The sequence below is a fragment of the Carassius carassius genome, chromosome 10 (assembly GCF_963082965.1).
Source record: "Carassius carassius chromosome 10, fCarCar2.1, whole genome shotgun sequence".
Taxonomy (NCBI): Eukaryota; Metazoa; Chordata; class Actinopteri; order Cypriniformes; family Cyprinidae; genus Carassius; species Carassius carassius.
In genome coordinates, this window is record NC_081764.1 from 1,173,138 (window position 1) to 1,195,304 (window position 22,167).

The 22,167-nt window shown below is 34.5% G+C and overlaps 2 protein-coding genes across 11 annotated transcripts in view; both read right to left on the minus strand.

Annotated features, from left to right (window-relative positions):
- The window catches only part of LOC132151485 (potassium voltage-gated channel subfamily KQT member 2-like), a 41,588-nt gene extending 36,471 nt beyond the window's left edge, over nt 1-5,117 (minus strand). For all 3 annotated transcript variants that reach the window (XM_059559602.1, XM_059559601.1, XM_059559603.1), the window contains exon 1: nt 4,646-5,117. In XM_059559602.1, the coding sequence (XP_059415585.1) occupies nt 4,646-4,938 (293 nt within the window). In that variant the 5' untranslated portion in view covers nt 4,939-5,117. The remainder of the gene's footprint in view (nt 1-4,645) is intronic.
- Nucleotides 5,118-17,536: 12,419 nt separating this feature from the next.
- The window catches only part of LOC132151487 (ral GTPase-activating protein subunit beta-like), a 31,846-nt gene continuing 27,215 nt past the window's right edge, over nt 17,537-22,167 (minus strand). For all 8 annotated transcript variants that reach the window (XM_059559608.1, XM_059559606.1, XM_059559605.1 and 5 more), the window contains 3 exons: nt 22,140-22,167; nt 21,917-22,065; nt 17,537-17,847 (listed from right to left, as the gene is read on the minus strand). The exon at nt 22,140-22,167 is cut by the window's right edge and continues 48 nt beyond it. In XM_059559608.1, coding sequence (XP_059415591.1) covers nt 17,654-17,847; nt 21,917-22,065; nt 22,140-22,167 — 371 coding nt within the window. In that variant the 3' untranslated portion in view covers nt 17,537-17,653. The remainder of the gene's footprint in view (nt 17,848-21,916; nt 22,066-22,139) is intronic.

Consider the following 22,167-nt stretch of genomic DNA (forward strand, 5'->3'; position numbering starts at 1 on the left):
GAGTGACACTGATCTCTGCATCAAGACACACAGTCCTCTGATTCACTTTAAACGTCCCACGACCTGCAGCCGAACTCACATTTCCCCTTTACTACAAACAGATGAGTTCACCTCTAAATGTTTAAATTATTCAAATACTTAAATGTTTTGGAAAGAAGTCTCTTCTGCTCACCAAGTCTGCATTTATTTGATTGCAATACATCAAAAATTGTGAAATAATATTACAATTTGTAACAGCTGTTTTCTATGTGAATAACTGATAAAATTTAATTTATTGCTGTGTATTTATTGCATTCTAATATGATGATTTGCTGTTCAAGAAACATTTGTGATTATCATAAAAAATATGGATTTTTTCAATGTTAGAAAGAAATCAATGTTTTTATTCATCAAGGATTCTTTTAATTGCTCAAAAGTAACATTTAGAATGTTACAAAAGATTTCTATTTCAAATAAATGCTGTTCTTTTAAAATTTCTATTCATCTGTGAATTCTTAAAAATAAACATTTCCGAAAATAATATTGTGCAGCACAACTGTTTTCAACACTGATAATATTCAGAATCAGTAAATCATCATATTTTCATGATTTCTGAAGATCGTGTGACACTGAAGACTGGAGGAATGATGCTGAAAATACAGAGAAATAAATTACACTTCAACAGATATTCACATAGAAAATTCTTTCTAAAAGTTGTAATAATATTTCAAATTTTTAACAATGTTTTTGATCCAATAAATGCAGCCTTGGTGAGCGGAAGAGAATTCTTTCAGAACCATTAAAAAGTCTTGATTAATCCAAACCAGTTTGGCAATATTTCAAGCTTTTTTACAAACCAAATGAAGAGTGAAAAAAAGAAGCTAATTGTTGATTATCAGTGAATAATGATTAGATTTGGGTTTGTTCATCTCACAAATCTATTAAGACCTGGAGTGCCATTCCCATCGACACTACAAGCTTGAACTGAATCTTTGGTCACTATAAATCAGTGCTTCAGCTCATCAGAAAGTGCATGTTTATGAGGTGTGTGTCTCATTCATCAGCTCCATATAAACCGGAGTGTGTCGGATTGCTGCAGGGCCGATGGCCTGAGACCATGCTGCTTTTTTCACAGCAAACTTAAATGGTGGTGCCTGATTCACACCTGAGCTGAGAGCTCACACACACACACACACACACACACAAAACATTATCTTCTGTACTTTTGGTGAGTAAATGAAGATGATGCAAAAGTGTATTTTTCAAAAAACTATACTGTTAAAAATTATTCTAGTTTTAATGGTAAAATACTGCAGTGAAAAATTAATAATTGATTAATGATTAATTTAAATGTGTGCAAAACTGCTCTAAATCTAACGGGACATCTAATGGGAATTTTACAATAAAATACTGATTTGGGTATTAAAATTGTGAAAGAAAAAAAAACACGTAAAATTGGCACAATTTCTTGTGTGAAACATTGTTTTGCATTCAAATAACAGTTTCTTCTTATGGTTTTCTTATTCATTGAATACATTAGGGTTTGTTATGTTACATTTTCTGTTATTAATTGCATGTTTATTGCATTATTTTATGGTGTTTTGTATACACTAATATATGGTGTCTTCTATATATTAGTGTTTCAGCATTGTGATGATCTTTGATTCATCTTGTGGCTTTCTCTTTAACCTCTGTGTATTTTAATAATTTGGTATATAAACTTAATGCAATATAATATATATATTTTTTTTTTTTACTATAAACTTAATTTCAATCAGGAACACGTAAAATGTTATATATATATATATATATTTTTTTTTTTTTACAGTGCAAATAGCTTCAATTGCATTTTCTTTGTGAAATACTCACATTGCACGACTGCTGTTATTTGGTGAACATCAGCAGCTCTAAAACACAGTAAGAGCAGCAGTTTTGAGTCATTTATTTTATTTAACTCATCCTCTCTGGTTTCCAAACTGTCTACTACGATTAGCAGTTTTTGCTGACTTGAGCGTGTTACTCAATGTTGTTTCATTCTCAGACACGACACAGAAACGCAGTGGATTAGACACATCTGCAGCTAAAATAAGAGTGCAGTCCTGTTCCTAATGTCAGATCAACACTTGGGTTTCTAGCTTAAAATATAGCATTACCTATAGCATTTTTATGGCATGGAAAGAAAGCTTTGGAGGAACCATGAAGAAACCAATCTTGTATCTACACCCACTCAACTGCTAATTTAACCAGATATAATCCAAATACTCAGGATGTGCACTATTCATTTAGTAATTATTTCACCATTAATTAAGGGAATTACAGTAAGTACACCGATAAGAGTCCATGTTGCCGTTTTGGGCTGTTTGAGGTGGTATTTTTTAACATTTTAAAAAATAATCACAAAGAATGTGAGTATTTTAACACAAAAATGTAAAAAAACGAGTACTGCTATAAAGACTGATGATTTAAGCCTCTGTTTTTGAGTGAAAAAAAGCATTATTTGTGAATAAATTTGGCACTTTTTACTCAAAGTCAAATGATAAATACAAAACCTATGCTATTTTTTGGGAAGTTATGATACCCCGCGTGAGCAAAGTCAGTATAAGTGTTAGTCCAATGCAATAACTTTAACGAGCTTTTTTGAAGAAAATGAAAACCCTCTCCAGATCAAAATGACTGCAACATAACAATTATGACGTTTGTTTATAAAAGGTTTTATATGTGAACCCAGTGTCAATGCTGTTCCTGCTCATGCATCTGTGTCTCAGGATGCTGTGAGATTCACAGGAGCTGTTCACAAGCTGCGGTGCTGAAACTGCCTCACATTGCCTTCAATGAGCCGCTGACTCACGCTTAATTGAGTGAGATTAGACGCGGTCGGAGGGCAAACCTGTGAAGATACTCGCATTGGTATCGCCAAAACAGGGTCTCTGGTGAACACGTCTACATCTGCAGCTGATATCACCAAACATACTGGAAACACATCATTACACTTTCATATATAACATACCTGATAGTACATTAATCATGTCATTCAGTCAGTACTGTGGGATATCTTAAAGCAATGCCACAGTGCATGCTTGTGATGGCAATTTGATGCATGGAAACTGATCATATGTGGTATTTTCACTGATTAAACTGTTTTTACAGTGTGTTTAAGCGATTGCAGATGTTTGCTTGTCTATCTGTCTTTGGTGTGTCGCTCTGATTATGCAGCTGTTGATGCTGATCTCAGGTTAATAATAATGATACAGGACGAGTTACAAAAGAGAATGAGAAACAACGCAGTTTCACATGAGCTCTGGATAAGCTTAAACAAGGGAATTTGAAACCAAAACTCTTTCAAGCTTGAGATGTGCCTCTAAATTACATTAGATTGGATTTCTTCAGCTTGTAACAAGAACCTTCAAACACCAACACATTGTGTGCATGAATTCTGAGCATTAAAAGATTCTCTGGGTGAATAAAATCTATTCATATCACAAAACAAGCTTTCAGAGTGTTATAATGAACCACTAGAAAGTCACACAGAACCATGTTCTGCTGCTAAAACAATCTTCTATTAACATCTGTTAAATGCATGAAATGCACAACAGAAATGCAGCAGATAACAGTTAATTGCCAGACCTTCACCACGAAGAACACAAGTCTCAAGCAGAATGATTCATTGCTATTTAAGAGGGTCATCAGACTGGCTTTTCAGAATGATATATTAAACTATCAGAAGAAAAGTCACATCATCTTCTACTATATCAATCCTGCCGCTGAATATGAATGAGTAAGCAGTAAATATGTAAATATTCTAGCCTACATTCTAGCCTTCAGCTGCATTGTTTTTCCCTAAAACTTACTAAGCACGCGTAATATATATATATATATTTTCTAAAAAAGCCAAACATGTAGATCAATCTTGCTCACATATTTATTGTAGCACACAAAATTACACGTTGACCAATAGTATGTTATAAGTAGCTGAAATAACACCTCAAGGGCCTCAAAATCACCCCAAGAAGGTTAAAAATTTAGCACTTTTCCAGAAGGAACAGAAGGCGAAGGAACATCAAGCCTCAACACAATAATCATGAATCCGGCTCTAAACTGAATTATTAATACCATTAACATTGCACTATTGCTACAATCCTTTTAGAATTATATAATCAGCGACCAGAAAGAATTGCTGCATCTTCTCTTGCCATAACTTCTGCTAAATGCATGACATGCACAACAGGAATGCAGCAGATAACAACAGTTCTCAGTCATGAAGAACAAGAGCCTGAAGTCCCTACGAGAAAACGATTCACTTTAGGAAATAAAAGCTCTTTGGGCAGATATTCATCTGAAGCTTTTTAGCTTTTATAGCTTTTTGGGAGTAATAGAACAGACAGAGGAAAAGTCACATCATGTTCTAGCTACTAGAACAATCCTGCCACTCTGTAAACATGTGAAGCCCAAACACAATGATCATTACACAAGGGTTATTTAGGCTCTAAACCGAACACTTAATGTTAAAGACGCACAAAATAACCTTTTGTTGGAGGGATATAAAAAGCAGCCTCTCTTGTATCGCTCGAAGAATCACGACCCCCGCTGAGCTTCTCATCAAAAGCACGCGCAAAAGCGAGATGATGCCAGTGCGTCTCCAGAAGCTCTTTGTTTTGATGGTACTCACACGTAAGCGTGGTAGATGAACGCCCATCCGCGAGGTCTCTCCAGAACATTGTAGAGGAAATTCTGCAGGCGTCGGTAGAACGCGTTGCGCTTCGGCGGCCTCTTCCCGGAGATGCTGGAGCGCTGTTTGCTCAAGATGCTGCCGCGCTTCGTCGCCTCCGCGCCCGCGATCAGCAGCGCGCCGTCTCGGCTCGATTCCGTCGCGCTCGCCTCGAGCCCCACGAAGCCCACCTTCAGCTTCTTTTCGGCCTGCGGGGCGGGATACACGCCGCCGTTGCGGGATTTCTGCACCATGCTGGAGATGCTGATGTCGTCATGGAGATCCGCTGGTGATGATGCTGCGGGTCTTCCGCCCTTCGCCAGGTGCGAGCATCACTGCGCGCGAGAGGTGCACGGCGCGGAGGAACGAGAAGCCAATAGCGACGCGAAGACGATCGGCAGCCTACCTCTCTCTCTCTCTCTCTCTCTCTCTATCTCTCTCTGTCACACACACACACCATTCCGTCTTCACTCTGTCTCTACACAGGTTTGACTCTCTCTCTCTCTCCCTCTCTCGCTCTGTCACACACACACACCATTCCGTCTTCACTCTGTCTCTACACAGGTTTGACTCTCTCTCTCTCTCTCCCTCTCTCGCTCTGTCACACACACACACACACACACACACACACACACACACACACACACACACACACACACACGCACAAACGCAAACCCTCACTCTTCACTTTCTCTCTCTCTCGCTCACTCACTCACACCCTCCCTCCCTCTTCACTCTCTCTCTACACAGGTTTGACTCTCTCTCTCTCTCCCTCTCTCGCTCTGTCACACAAACACACACACACACACACACACACACACGCACAAACGCAAACCCTCACTCTTCACTTTCTCTCTCTCTCGCTCACTCACTCACTCACTCACTCACTCACTCACTCACTCACACCCTCCCTCCCTCTTCACTCTCTCTCTACACAGGTTTGACTCTCTCTCTCTCTCCCTCTCTCGCTCTGTCACACAAACACAACACACACACACGCACAAACGCAAACCCTCACTCTTCACTTTCTCTCTCTCTCGCTCACTCACTCACTCACTCACTCACTCTCTCGCTCACTCACTCACTCACACCCTCCCTCCCTCTTCACTCTCTCTCTACACAGGTTTGACTATCTCTCTCTCTCTCTCTCTCTCTCTCTCTCTCTCTCTCTCTCTCAAGTCGTCACCTTTATTTAAACAAAATAAACAAAAATACATTGCGTCAAAGCAACTGAACAACATTCATTAGGAAAACAGTGTATCAATAATGCAAAATGATAGTTAAAGGCAGTTCATCATTGAATTCAGTGATGTCATCTCTGTTCAGTTTAAATAGTGTCTGTGCATTTATTTGCAATCAAGTCAACGATATCGCTGTAGATGAAGTGACCCCAACTAAGCAAGCCAGAGGCGACAGCGGCAAGGAACCGAAACTCCATCGGTGACAGAATGGAGAAAAAAACCTTGGGAGAAACCAGGCTCAGTTGGGGGCCAGTTCTCCTCTGACCAGTTCTCTCGCTCTCACACACACACACACCCTGCTTCTTCACTCTCTCCAGAGCTAGTTTTGGTGTTGAGAAGGTAACTAGTCCTGTTTGAGTTTCCAATGCAAGCATCTTACAGGACCTTATAGCCATAAATGATACTTGTTTTATTTCAAATCTAGAATTAAGAGATAAATGGCCTTTTTGTGGTTTAATTGGCTTAAGTTGGTCGCCCTTCTTGATCACAAAACCATTTGAAACCAGCCTACAGACTTGCCTGATTTGCCTCATTATTTTTTTTTAACAGCAGGTTATAGGAATGTTTTATTTATTTATTTATTTTGTTTTTTAAATTTGAACTTATATTGCGTAACCTGTTTGGGGCACACATAGTACACTTTCCTTATAGCTATAAGTGATGTTTGTTTCCAAACCCAGATTTGATAAATAACTGCGCTTTCTGTAATTGCTTGTGATGGATTTATTAGCTGGTCGCACCTGCTTGATTTCCAAGCACTCTAAAACCAGATTTATTCAGTAAATCTGTAAGAACAAGTAAGAATTTATAATGTACATGTTTGGCACTTTTATTGCATATTTAAATTGTTTGGCTCTTAGTTTATCTCCTGAAAGCACATCTTAAACCAGCCTGATCTGTTAGCTGGTTTGTAAAGGTTTTTAAGCTGGAAGACCAGCTTGCCAAACCAGTTTACATTTACATTTATTCATTTAGCTGACGCTTTTATCCAAAGCGACTAACAATTGCTATATATGTCAGAGGTTGCACGCCTCTGGAGCAACTAGGGGTTAAGTGTCTTGCTCAGGGACACACTGGTGTCTCACAGTGGATTCGAACCCGGGTCTCTCACACCAAAGGCATGTGTCTTATCCACTGCGCCAACACCACCCCAGCACAGCCGCATATGCAATTTTGTGCCAAATTAAATATATAAATAAATAATAAATCAACATATAAAAAAAAAAATTGTTTGGTTTGTATTGAGATGTTTCCTATTATACTTTAAGAAAAGTCTATAAAAAAGTGTGCTAATATTTTCCTTATTGATTTTCACTGGTATTTTACCCATATTTTTAATTATGCATCTCATTGTGTTGTATTTTAGGGTTAAAAGAAGTGTTTGTAAATTTTTCAGCAACCGTTGTATTTTTCTAAGGATTTTTTCTTTCTTATTAAAATACAAAAAATCTGCTGAAGAAACAGCAGCCTAAGCCTTCAGTAAGCGCTAAGCCCTTTTTGTGGCAAATTTAAACCTTTAAACCTTTTTACATTAATATTTCTCACAAAAATAGTTCAAATAAATAAATAAGATAAAGATATAAACATGGAAATAAAATACTGTATCTGTAAAACTGTGGTTAAAATTGACAGAATATTATATAAAACAAAAAAATCCATGTTTAGGTTTGATTTATGGTTAAAACTTGCTGTTAGTATCACATCAATAACAAAAGATACAACACACACACACACACACACACACACACACACACACACACACACACACACACACACATACACACACACACACATATATATATATGTATATGTAAAACATTTTGTGTGTGCTTTCCTGAATGCCAATATCATAGGTTGAGATCATTTTAATATTTTAGATCTTTTCTTTTTTAAATTGTTACTATTATTTTAAATGTTTTTATTTTGTAATATTATTATTAATTTGTGTGTGTGCAACCTTGAGTGAAGCATATATTTCTTGGGATAAAGCATCTTTTTTTCTTATTAATTTTGGTCTGCGTATTTGTTTTAACCATGACATTTTTGGGTAAAATTGACCTGTTACCATCACAATTGTAATAAAAACTTCATATGCATGCCCCACAACACCACAGAAATGAGAAATGAGTAAAAACTGTGACCCTGCCTGTGAATTGTGAATGTGATTTACTGTTTTACATAAAACCATCGTTCATAATGTGGATCCTTCTGCGAAAATGTAACCTTCATCTTTATTTAGGTATTTAGCTATTTAGGTTTCTTTCTTTAGATTTTGGGGTGAAATATGATTTGGATTGACCTTGGTTGATCTAATTCATCTTTGAGAAATAATGAAATTTTGCCTGCAAAATCCAAATCACATTGTTCTTCTCTGCAGTGTAAACACATCTAGATGAAATCTGATGTCTCACACAAGGGAATATGACAGTATTGATGGATGGATGTATTATTGATCACCGTCTGAGTTCTCTCTGGGAATCAAAGGCCATGTGAGAAAGCCAAAAATCACTGGCAATTTAACATAAGATCGACTAAAAACACAACAAACATTTGTTTTCTAATGGAAACAAATAACCAGCCAGAAAAGCTTATTTATCAGAAGAACGGCTGTGATAAGCCATCAATATCTGAGCGTGTTTGTAAGAACAAACGCAGTGCTGCTTTTCATCTCTTCTTGGTTGTGTTGCCATGACAACATCTCAGCTAACAATGAGTCCTTTCAGGTTGTGAGTGTTCATCATCATCATCATCATCATCATCATCATCATCCTTACAGTACAGATGATGATGGTAATCATAAAGTATCACAGAATCAGCAAACACTGCTAATGGTCATGTTAAATTAAACACACTTACTGTACATTTACAAAGATGAGTGGTTGAGAACTGAAACGTAAAGTCATTCATCATTATACTTTGATAGGACAAAGCATTATTTCAGTATATCTCATAATTCATAATTCTCTCATAATTGTGAGTATATATCTCATAATTCTGAGTTTATATCTCATAATTCTGAGTTTATATCTCATAATTCTGAGTAAATATCTCATAACTCTGAGTTTATATCTCATAATTCTGAGTTTATATCTCATAATTCTGAGTTTATATCTCATAATTCTGAGTAAATATCTCATAACTCTGAGTTTATATCTCATAATTCTGAGTAAATATCTCATAACTCTGAGTTTATATCTCATAATTCTGAGTTTATATATCATAATTCTGAGTTTATATCTCATAATTCTGAGTAAATATCTCATAACTCTGAGTTTATATCTCATAATTCTGATTTTTTTTTCCAGTTTATATCTTATATTTTTGAGTCTATATCTCATAATTTTGAGTTTATAATTCATAATTCTGAGTTTTTTCTGAGTTTATTTCTCATAATTCTGGGTTTATATTTCATAATCTACTAATAAATGTTCAGTGCTTCTCGTACGGCTTAAAACACTGGAAAATAAGTTTATAATTCATAATTCTGAGTTTTTTCTGAGTTTATTTCTCATAATTCTGGGATTATATTTCATAATCTACTAATAAATGTTCAGTGCTTCTCGTACGGCTTAAAACACTGGAAAATAAGTTTATAATTCATAATTCTGAGTTTTTTCTGAGTTTATTTCTCATAATTCTGAGTTTATTTCTCATTTATCTGAGTTTATATCTCATAATAATTATTTTTTTCAGAGCTTATATCTCATAAATCTGATTGTTTCAGTTTATATCTCAGAATTCTGAGTTTATATCTTGTAGTTCTGAGTTTATATCTCGTAATTCTGAGTTTATAACTCATAATCCCGAGTTTATATCTCATTTATCTGAGTTTATATCTCATAATTCTGAGTTTATAACTCATAAATTCTGAGTTTATATCTCGTAATTCTGAGTTTATATTTCATAATCCTGAGTTTATATCTCATTTATCTGAGTTTATATCTCATTTATCTGAGTTTATATCTCATAACTCTGAGTTTATATCTCATAATTCTGAGTATACATCTCATAATTCTGAGTAAATATCTCATAACTCTGAGTATATATCTCATAACTCTGAGTTTATATCTCATAATTCTGATTTTTTTTCCAGTTTATATCTTATAATTCTGAGTCTATATCTCATAATTTTGAGTTTATAATTCATAATTCTGAGTTTTTTCTGAGTTTATTTCTCATAATTCTGGGTTTATATTTCATAATCTACTAATAAATGTTCAGTGCTTCTCGTACGGCTTAAAACACTGGAAAATAAGTTTATAATTCATAACTCTGAGTTTTTTCTGAGTTTATTTCTCATAATTCTGGGTTTATTTCTCATTTATCTGAGTTTATATCTCATAATAATTATTTTTTTCAGAGTTTATATCTCATAAATCTGATTGTTTCAGTTTATATCTCATAATTCTGAGTTTATATCTCATAATTCTGAGTTTATATCTTGTAATTCTGAGTTTATATCTCGTAATTCTGAGTTTATATTTCATAATTCTGAGTTTATATCTTGTAATTCTGAGTTTATATCTCGTAATTCTGAGTTTATATTTCATAATCCTGACTTTATATCTCATTTATCTGAATTTATATCTCCTAATTCTGAGTTTATAACTCATAATTCTGAGTTTATATCTCATAATTCTGAGTTTATATTTCATAATCCTGAGTTTAAATCTCATTTATCTGAGTTTATATCTCATATTAATTATTTTTTTCAGAGTTTATATATCATAAATCTGATTGTTTTAGTTTATATCTCATAATTCTGAGTTTATATCTTGTAATTCTGAGTTTATATCTCGTAATTCTGAGTTTATATCTCGTAATTCTGAGTTTATATCTTGTAATTCTGAGTTTATATCTTGTAATTCTGAGTTTATATCTCGTAATTCTGAGTTTATATCTCGTAATTCTGAGTTTATATCTTGTAATTCTGAGTTTATATCTCGTAATTCTGAGTTTATATCTTGTAATTCTGAGTTTATATCTCGTAATTCTGAGTTTATATCTTGTAATTCTGAGTTTATATCTCGTAATTCTGAGTTTATATCTCGTAATTCTGAGTTTATATCTCGTAATTCTGAGTTTATATCTTGTAATTCTGAGTTTATATCTCGTAATTCTGAGTTTATATCTTGTAATTCTGAGTTTATATCTCGTAATTCTGAGTTTATATCTTGTAATTCTGAGTTTATATCTCGTAATTCTGAGTTTATATCTCGTAATTCTGAGTTTATATCTTGTAATTCTGAGTTTATAACTCAGAATTCTGAGTTTATATCTCATAATTCTGAGTTTATAACTCGTAATTCTGAGTTTATATTTCATAATCCTGAGTTTATATCTCATTTATCTGAGTTTATATCTCATAATTCTTATTTTTTCAGAGTTTATATCTCATAAATCTGATTGTTTCGGTTTATATCTCCTGATTATGAGTTTATATCTCATAATTCTGAGTTTATAACTCATAAATCTGATTGTTTCAGAATTTATAGTGTAATTCTGAGTTTATATCTCTTAATTCTGAGTTTTTATCTTGTAATTCTGACTTTATATCTCGTAATTCTGAGTTTATGTCTCATAATTCTGAATGTATGCTGAATTTATGATTTAAACAAAAAACATTAATATAATAAGAGGATTTGAAGGTAAGAATGACAATAGAATATGAAAGATAAACCCATAAAAGCAAAAAGTATTTTGTTCTGAGCAACAGAACAGTTAGCATTTCTCTCTCCAATAACAAACATTAAACAGCACACAAACACTAAAGCTAATCCTCCAGAACAGACCATCTGGCTCTGCTGAAGATGAAGCCACTGAAGCTCAGTGAAGCCACTCCATAAAACCAAACGCTCTACTGTTGGTGGATGCTGAAGATGTTTTCTGAAAAACACACAGGCTGATCATTAAGGCTGGCTGATCATTCAGAAACTCACCATCCTATTAAAAAACTAAAGTTCTAAAAAAAGGGTCTAGAAATAATTTTCACTCAGAAATTGAAAGGAAATTTCACAAATATTTACAAAGAAATGGCAAGTACTGTAACACGATTAAGTGTGAGATTTTTAAGTAGAATGTCTGAAATAGTATTTTCTTGTAAAACATACTCCAATAATCTTTGTAAGTTACTTTGTACAAATAAAAAACTTGAAAATATGTAAATGCATTATAGATACAAGATCTTACACTTCTTATCTCACACTCAAGATGGAAGAACCAACAACGGAAGACATGATACAAAGTGAGAAATTATGTAGAACGAGACAATGGAAGCTCATTTCACCAGTCAAAATATAAAAAAGGTAATTGCAACTTTTTATCTCATAATTCTTACTGTACTTAAAGTTGCAATATAAATTTGATATTAACTCAGAATTATGAGATATAAATTCAGAACTGTGAATTATAATCTCAGAATAAACTCAGGGTTACGAGGTATAAACTCAAAATTGCTAAATATAAGATCAGAATTAGAAGATATAAATTCAGAATTACGGGATATAATCAGAATGAACACAGCATTATGAAATATAAATTTAAAATTACAAGATATAAACACAGAGTTACGAGAAATAAATTTTGAATTACAGGATATAAACTCAGAATTACTAGATATAAATTCAGGATTACGGGATATAAAATTAGAATTACAGGATATAAACTCAGAATTACGGGATATAAATTCAGAATTATGGGATATAAACTCAGAATTAAAGGATATAAAGTCAGAATTATGGGATATAAATTCAGAATTATGGGATATAAACTCAGAATTAAAGGATATAAAGTCAGAATTATGAGATATAAATTCAGAATTACGGGATATAAATTCAGAATTATGGGATATAAACTCAGAATTAAAGGATATAAAGTCAGAATTATGAGATATAAACTCAGAATTACGGGATATAAATTCAGAATTATGGGATATAAACTCAGAATTAAAGGATATAAAGTCAGAATTATGAGATATAAATTCAGAATTACGGGGAATATAAACTCAGAATTATGGGATATAAATTCAGAATTACGGGATATAAAGTCAGAATTATGAGATATAAATTCAGAATTACGGGGAATATAAACTCAGAATTATTGGATATAAATTCAGAATTACGAGATATAAATTCAGAATTACGGGATATAAACTCAGAATTATGAGATATAAATTCAGAATTACGTGATATAAACTCAGAATTATGAGATATAAATTCAGAATTACGGGATATAAATTCAGAATTATGAGATATAAACTCAGAACAAAAAATTCAAAAGTTAGAACTGCAAGATAAAACATCACAGTTATCGTTTTTAAACTGACGGAAACAAAAACAACAAAATTGTGAGATGCAAACTCAATACTTATGAGATAGCCAGAAGTATGAGATATGAACATGCACAAAAAACAAAATCAAAAACTCAGAACTGTGATATATATATATATATATATACATTTTGTGGCAGAAACAAGCTTCTATAGGAAAGTGAAGAGTGTCCATACATGGAAAGTTCAGCATAAGGCAACACCAGGCTTCAAACCAGGCAAGATGGACACTTGGCACTGGACCACAGGAACCCACGGCGGGACGAGAGCCAGAACCTTACGGGGCCACAAAACCTTCTGCTGTCCAGAACAGAGCTCACGGCATCAGATGCAGAGATACTGCGTGCTTACATGGGACACAGACAGGATTTGAATGACCTGACAATATAAATACCTTCATGCAATGCGAGTTGCTTTGGATAAAATCGTCTGTCAAATGCATAAATGTAAAAGTAAAATAAATATTTATTTCTGATGCCATTACATTAGAAATAATACCAAAGCAAACTGTAAATATTTGTTAAATAAACACTGCAAAAAATATTTTACTAATATTTTTGTATTTTTTCCATGTAGAAATGTCATTCTTGTTTATCTGTATTAACATACGTGATGCGCAAGATATTATGTCTTGTTTTCTGAAAAAATGCATCGAAATTAAGCGAGTTTAAGTTTTAAACAAGAACAAATATCAGAAAAATAAACTAGTTTCCCCCTTTGATTTGTAAAAACCTTAACATAACACTTTTGTTCTGGAAATGCATGCAAATTAGTGCATGCATGTTTAACCAAATAATCACAGGTTTGCATATTTAAACATAATATTTTGGAAAAGTTTACAATTAATCTTAATGTAATCAATCAACTGGGGAAAATACACTAGTTCTTCCTGGAGTTAAGTTTATTTTCCTTACAAATATTTTTGCCAGATTTGTTATTTTTATTTTGCTTCATAAGTAAATTAATCTTGTTTTAAGAATGTTTGAATATTGAAAGACATAGAGACATCTTTAGGTTTGACTGAAGAGTCCAGATCCTTTTTAGGTCGCTCACAGAAAGATGTGTGTGTGATGGTTTCGACGAGAGGAAATCAATGCCATGAATCCAGTGCTGTTTGAGCGAGCGTGAGTCAGCAGTTCACACACCGTCCCATGTGTGTGTGTGTGTGCGTGTGTGTGTGTGTGTGTCAGTCAGGATTAAGTTTCCCTCATGTTTTGTGACACAGAAACGACTCATTTCAGCTTTAATGGGAAATACAACAGGAACAGTCTAACACTGTATTTAATGTTAGGTAAGATACAGGAAAATGCAATGGTCAGTTTTAATTTAAAGTTTTTTCCAGACAAGTGGAAAGAAAACATCAAAAATACACATTAAAGTGTTCATTTTATTGCACTTCAATCTTAATCAGATTTTAATTTCAGTACATATCTTTAAAGTTTGTTTCTCCTCTTCCACATGCAGTAAACACACACACCAAACTTAAAACAGTCGACAGCTTTATTCTTATATTCTGAAGACTTTAACCAAGTTTATTTTCCCCATATATTATCCACCTTATTTAATTTCTAAACAACATGGTGAATTTTTTTTTTTTTCTGGCTGTTGACATTAGTTTTTGATTTATGAAACGATAAAAAGAGAAATCCAAAATCTTTAACTCTACATTTTAAGAATCTTCAGATTTCTGTTCTGGAATTGTATGCAAATTAGTGCATATTTAACTAGATAATGATGTATTTGCATATTTAAGGGTTTCTAAAAATTTTACAACTAAAAATGCAATCAATCAACTTGCTAAAAATGATGATGATAGTTGAGTTTAGTGTTATAATCTTACATTGAATTGAAGTGAACAATATCTTGCTATTTTTTATTCTTCAGTTGGATTTGGAGAGTATTTCTTGGCTGTCTTTGAAACATTGAAAAAACAATGCAACTTGTCAAATCTATATGACTTTCAATGCTACAGCTAATTTTAAGATTTATCTTTAAAAGACGTTTTCTAAATTTATTTTTCTCTACTTCAGCAGCACTTCTTCTGGACTTCTGATAATTTTACATTTGCATATTTAAACAGAACAGTTTAGAAAACTTGTAATACAAAATTATTTTCTTAATCTACTGTGATTAATTATGCGTATATATCTATTATACTGACTGTATCTAGTGCAGGAAAGCTCAAATAAATCATTAAAATGCAGCAAGTGCATGCATGAATGCTCTATTAATTACTAAGTAAAACGTGTAATAATAAATATATATATTTTAAATAATGTTATGTATTTAATACTTTTTAAATACTTTATTATTATTAAAATAATAATAAAATTACAGTTAAGATTTTTTTTTACTATGTCTGAACTATTAATTGCGCATAAACTATTAATGAGGCATATATATATATAAATATAATTAAATAAATATAAATGTAAAAAATCCATTTGGTTTGTTGGATAAACTATTATACCGTATAACATAAAATTACCAGCTTAATGTAAATCCTCTCAATTAGTTATAACCAAACAACCCAACACAAATCAGGGTTTTAAATGATTTTTATTTATGTGTTTTTTTTTTATCACTGTCTCAATAATTCATATTACTAACTACAAACCTCATATAAAACACACATCAAATGAAGCTGCTAATATTACGCATGCACACAGTATTTTAACCTCCTGAGAAACATGATCAATATTTTCTGCAGGTGAAGCGGCTTCATTCACTGAATGAGAACAAAAGATTGACTTCTTTTTCAAGCTCTATATTGCATCCCATTCATGGAAACCAGTGAGCAAGATGATTGCTGGGAAATAACTGAGTTTTATCTCCATGAAGAGCTGCAAGAGAGAACAGCATAACTAATGAGAGACACAACTTCTGTCCAGGTGAAAAACTCAATAAAACATGAGCTGAATCAAACTCCGCACACATCCCAGCAAAGCAGTCACAGCTGTTATCTGATAGGAATTTCATTAAAATCTTTATTCCATTACATGTGTTACATTCAATATCCAATGTTTGGTTTGGACACATATATGATGGCATAAATACAAAGTGTTCACCTAATCAATAATATAAGATGAGTGAGCAGAACTTCACACTCGTGTATATTTACATACAAAGTCAAACTTTATACAAAGTCCATGCCGTCAATATTTACACAGAAAAAGAGACGCCTCCAAGCAACCGGCCTTTACAGTTTGTTCTTACAAAAGAAACGCAGCGTCAACAGACCACAGAAATGGGACGTGATGTGCAAATCTCTTCCAGAATTATTATTATGCATAACCGGACATCAAAAGTTGCTCTGTGTTCGGGTGACGTCTGCATTTAAAGGCATTTCGTAATGGAAAACTGAAATAAATAAATACAGGAATGGGTTACTCCTTTCTAGAGCATGCTGCTAAAACGGTGAATTCAGCTTGGTTTGAACTCCAATGTGAAAGAGTCAGAAACGCTGAAAGGAAGAAAGGAAGTAAATGATAAGCCCTTATAATGTCTTTCGACTGAAATGCATCACGGTAATAGTAGTATCAACGAGCATGTTTCTCAGTCGCTCCTCATCGTCTGTAGACTGAAACAACTCTCAGAAAGAAAGAAAGAAGAAGCAGAGCTGACTACATGATGAAGAGTTACACGCATGACCTGAAGAGGAAGAGGAAGCAGTGCTTCTAGAAGAAATGGCTTCATGTGATACCTTCCTTCAAATAATAAACAAGATGAAGAAAAATGTCATTCATTGTGACGTACAGTAACAGGGTGAGTCTCGCCAAACCGGTCAATCAGACATATTTCTCTCCAAGAAATAAGAAATTAGATTTACATGATGCAAATAAAGCTTGTTTTTAAGACTGAATTGACATTTTCATTAATGTATTGCAATTTTCTTTATAAAAAAAAAAAAAAAAAAAAAAAAAAAAAAAAAAAAGGAACAAAAAAATGCAAAAATAACAACGTATTGTTTTAATTTAAAAATATTTTTACATCATGGTGGGATATGTTGTACTGCCTATTAATTATGAAAACTAAAAAAAAAAAAAAGTGTACTACAGTTTTTTTGTGGTATTACAGTAACAAAAACACATTTGAGAAATGAAAATAATTCTTTATAAATTATTATCATTTATTGAATTTAAAAAATATATATTTATTATGAATAAAATATGTTAACTGACAATTTACTAAGAGGAAAAAACTGTTAATGATCAAACGTTTATGAAAATGTATGTAATATATAAATATATATATGTGTGTGTGTGTAATTTATATATCGTGGGGTGAAATATAACCATGAGTGGTTTTTATGAGATTGATATTCCAGTATTCCTCCTGTCAGGAGCAGCACAAACTCCAGCGAGCTGAGATCCACGCTGGTCTGCGCTGCTCTGTGTTTGTTCACGGGTTGAGGCTCGTCTCACCGACCTCCAGAAACAGCGAGGTGTAGAACTCGGGCTCCAGCTGTTTGTTACGGTAACGGTTCACGATTTCTGCGATTTTCTGTTTCCGGCGCACGTGTGGAGGGCTGTAAGAGTCGCTCTCGAGACGCTTCCTCCGACACGCGTTTATTACAGTCTGACGCACCAGGAACCCTGGAGAGAGACACGTTCATCACTGCAGACTTCATTTACAACCACACACACACACACACACACACACACACACACACACACACACACACACTCACACTCACACACACACATTTTTAATTTCTCAAAAAAAACACATTCTGTATTAGTGTTGTCACGATACCAAAATTATTGTTTCGATACCGATACCTAGTCAAGAATTGCGATTTCAATACTTTTTCGATACTTTTCCTGAAAAGGGAAATTACACTCAAATATCATTGATGTACTTTATTTTAAAACCGGGACAACATTCTAATCATATAACACACTAATTAATGAACATATGAACAGCAGATATATTAAACATTTGAACAAAATATGAAATATCAAAATGTAAAAAATAAAATAGAGCAATGACATTCAAGGTAAAGAAAGAATATATTTAGCAGCATTATCTCAGTTATCATAAGAAACATAAGAGTAATAAATGTATCTTGATTCTGAACTTTTAATAAAAATATGAACAGCGATTATATTAAACAATGTTTCTGAACTCAGAAGATTAAATGTCAAAAGATAAATAATATAAATTTAAGTAATGGCATTCAAGTAAAAAAAAAAAAAAAAGAAAATGTGCAATTAGCTTTTCGCCAAGCCCCGCCCCCCTTAGTTACTGTTGCTACTTCCGACAAACAAATGGTCAAACACGACCAGCGCGACAGATTGCCATGACGGGAAGAGGTATGTATACCCGTGCGTGTCAGTGACCTTTTTTGGAGAAATACCTCCGCGATATCCTCCAGATCGAGGCAAAAGGGGTTACAGTATGCCGTGGAGGGAAAAAAAGTGAAATCTGAGAAACACCATGACCTGTACCTCAAATGCAACCAGCACAGCCTTGTGTACCAGTCATGCTCTTGCACTGCCGGGAAAGTTCTCTTTCATATGTTATGGTCTATTATTGTCTATTGCGAGTAGCTATTTTTATTATTATCTTGGTGAGTAAAGGTTTTAAAAATGATAGCTAAATACTAATTGAGTCTTAAATGCATAATGTAGACATATAGGCTAGCCTATATAGGCTAATGTTGGCATTATTCTTTTATTAAATTTCAGCTGCTATGGCGAAGCAAATAAGGCAGAGTCTTTATCTTAATTAATTTAGTTATTGCCAAATACCCATCTTAATTTAGAATTTATCTTAATTAAAATTTTTAAAGGAGCTATGTGAAGGTTTTTAATAAAAAAAAATCTTTAAGATAGAGTTTTCATTTGTACATGTATGAGCCAACCATGATGTAAAAAAAAAGAATGACACCTCGACTGTCCACCACGGTTGCCTCTATCAGCCTGTAGGCTCAATTGTGTGTGGAGGAGTCGCGCCCGAATTGGCGCGAAAATTCACAAATTGTGACGTCATGCGCGTTCTTGTCTACTTGGGCTTACAACCATACGGCACGCCAGCCATTATAGTAAGCAGTGGCCATAGTGTTTTCAAATGGACTCTGCAGATGGAAAGAAGCGACCAGCCTCCAGCACAATTCAGACACCCACGGACACTCCTCGTAAGTTAAAAAAAAAAAAAAGACCGGCTGCAGTTCCTCTAACGGCCACTGGTGTCAGTAACGGTTAGAAATTTCAGAACCTACGCAATGCTCCTTTAAGAAAGACTCGTTTTTATTGGTGCGTTGGCCTATTTATACGCTAAATGAGTCTATACCTAGGGCTATTTAGAGTTCTGAGATGTTACGATGTCACAGAGGACTTATTTTATTTCTTTGTTCAAACTTCCAAGTGGCCTATTACGTTAGTCATGTATAAATTATGTTAAAACATGTATAAATGACTCATTCTTGACAAAAGGCAAAAGCGCTGTGTGCGTGCGTACATTTGAATAATGTCGGTCTGTAAACGGGTTCGGGCTTTTAAAAAGCTGTCAATCAAAATGTACTTGTCTGGCTCGGGCCGAAATCTGTCTGGCTCGGGTCCTGTCGGGCCTAACTTTTAAGGCCCGATTACAGCTCTATTCTAGTGTCCGATTTACAAACGCCGTGGGCAAAGAGTATAGAAGTAACAAGAGGCGAAACTCAATAGAACGTTCCATAGCAACAAACGCACCCATGCGCAGAGCTGCAGCTCCGCCATCTTGGACTGAACTCAACACAGCTGTCATAGAATTGAATGATACCGGTTCCAATTCAAAAGCAGTGGAGGGAATTAAATAGTAGTTTCTAGTTTTTAATATCCCTATAGCAGACATCCCTGATGCCCGCAAATTATATTATATATATTAATTATATTATATTATTTTGTAATATATATATTTTATATAGAATATAAATAATTATATTTTTTAATTTGTACATTTTAATAAACTCAAACGTATATAACTTTTTTTCTGTTTCACTTTCATAATTTATTTCACTTCAACAATAACCTAGCAAATGTCTTCTTGAAAACAAGACCAACCATAAGTCTATATTCCAAAGCATTCTTGAATTACAACCATTTAAGTTTGGATAGTGATTTTCATGTTTATACGAAAAAAGGGTGACAGTTAAAGGGTTAATTTAGTGATAACAATTAATTAATAAATCGGTCATTTGCCAGGTCAGGTGTTCATATATCTCTGAAAATATGCGATTTAAAAAGCCCATTTCGAGTCTTGACCCAATTTTGACCAAATATATAATGTTAGCAAACTGTTACTGCGGTCATGGGATAGCTTACATTAACATTACAGCACCTGTTACCGTTGACGTTAGCTCACTTTAACGTTAATAAAACACTTTTCTATTTTACCTCTCTGAATCTTTGGGGAATCTATGAAATGCTAGTTGCTTGGTTGTACACTGATAGTTGTTACAGTTGATGGCCGAACACGGTTTTCTTTGTTTCCAATTTACAGATATAATGTTACTGCTGCAGTGGTAGTTCTGCCAACGGTAAAGCCGTTGGTTCAGTCCAAAATGGCGGCAGCGCGATAGCAGCGCCATCTAGCGATTGTTGTCAAAACTGCAACGGAGTTTCGCCTCTTGTTACTTCTATACTCTTTGCCGTGGGCGCACCGCTTCACCATCTTGCTTGGAGTCAAAGTTTGTCGGAACTGCCTCACATAGTAACGGTTGCTATGATGTGTGATTGGACAATGGCCGTTTTGGGGGAGGGGCCGGCGAAAGGCTAATTAGCAGCAATATCTCAGATATTGTAACTTATTCTGTCAGTTGTGCAACCTTTTCTTTCAGAGGAGAAAACTGAGCCAGTGAGCTTTAATGAGAGTCATCTTTTTCTTCCAGTCGTGGACCGGCGGCCACAGTATCACTTGTGCTCGCTCATGCAGCCTGGTGATGCGCGGGTCTGGTTTTTTTCCAACCCGCGGGACCCGACTCCCGCTTTTATGAAATTATTTGGCCCGACGCAGCACGCAAATAAAGTAAAATTTCTTTACCCACCCCGACCCGCGCATCGAGGACATCACGTAAGATACGTTGCTACTAGACTCATATTTCTCGTTCACTGAAGTTCCATGTTTAATCCCTGATTAATGTGAATATTACATATTAACTGTCTGACCAAACAATTAAAATGTTAATTATGCAAGAAAACCTTGTGCTATGAGTAAAGAAGCCCTATAAATTCAACTACCCTCATTTAAATTTTCATAGAATTCTGAAATTATCGTACATTACAGGATTTTTTTCATTATTGATCGTACAGAGGTAAAAATTATCGTACAAATACGATAATTATCGTACATCTGGCAACATTGAAAAACACAGACGTCCATAGGGAGGCACTGGAAGCGTGCGTTGCACACCAACATGAAGTACGTCTCTTACAAATCTGGAACGCAGTCATTCTTTGAAGTATCGGTACAGATAAATTTAGGGAATCGCGATACTTTTGAAGTATCGGTGCACAGTGCAACACTATTCTGTATGATTTATAAGCGTTTTGAAAAATGGGGACATGGGTTATGTCCTCATAAGTCACCCTCTCCTTGTAATACCTGTGTCATACCCATGTCATTATACACACACACACACACACACACACACACGTACACACACACACACACACACACACTTACCCAGTGATCTCCTGCTGACCACCATGTTGTCCACTAGAGGAATGACCATGCTGAATTTGCCCAGAGCGCCGTGCAGTTTGATCCGGAACAGGCCGGTCTTCAGCGGATGGATGAATATAATGGGGACGTCCTTCTCTGAGGAGCTGGACCTGAGAGAGACCATGTGTGGCGGTGACTGAGATCGATTCAGCGACTGAAATCAGTCTTTCAGACGGTCTGTTACCTGGACGTGCTGCTGTTGACGGTCATCT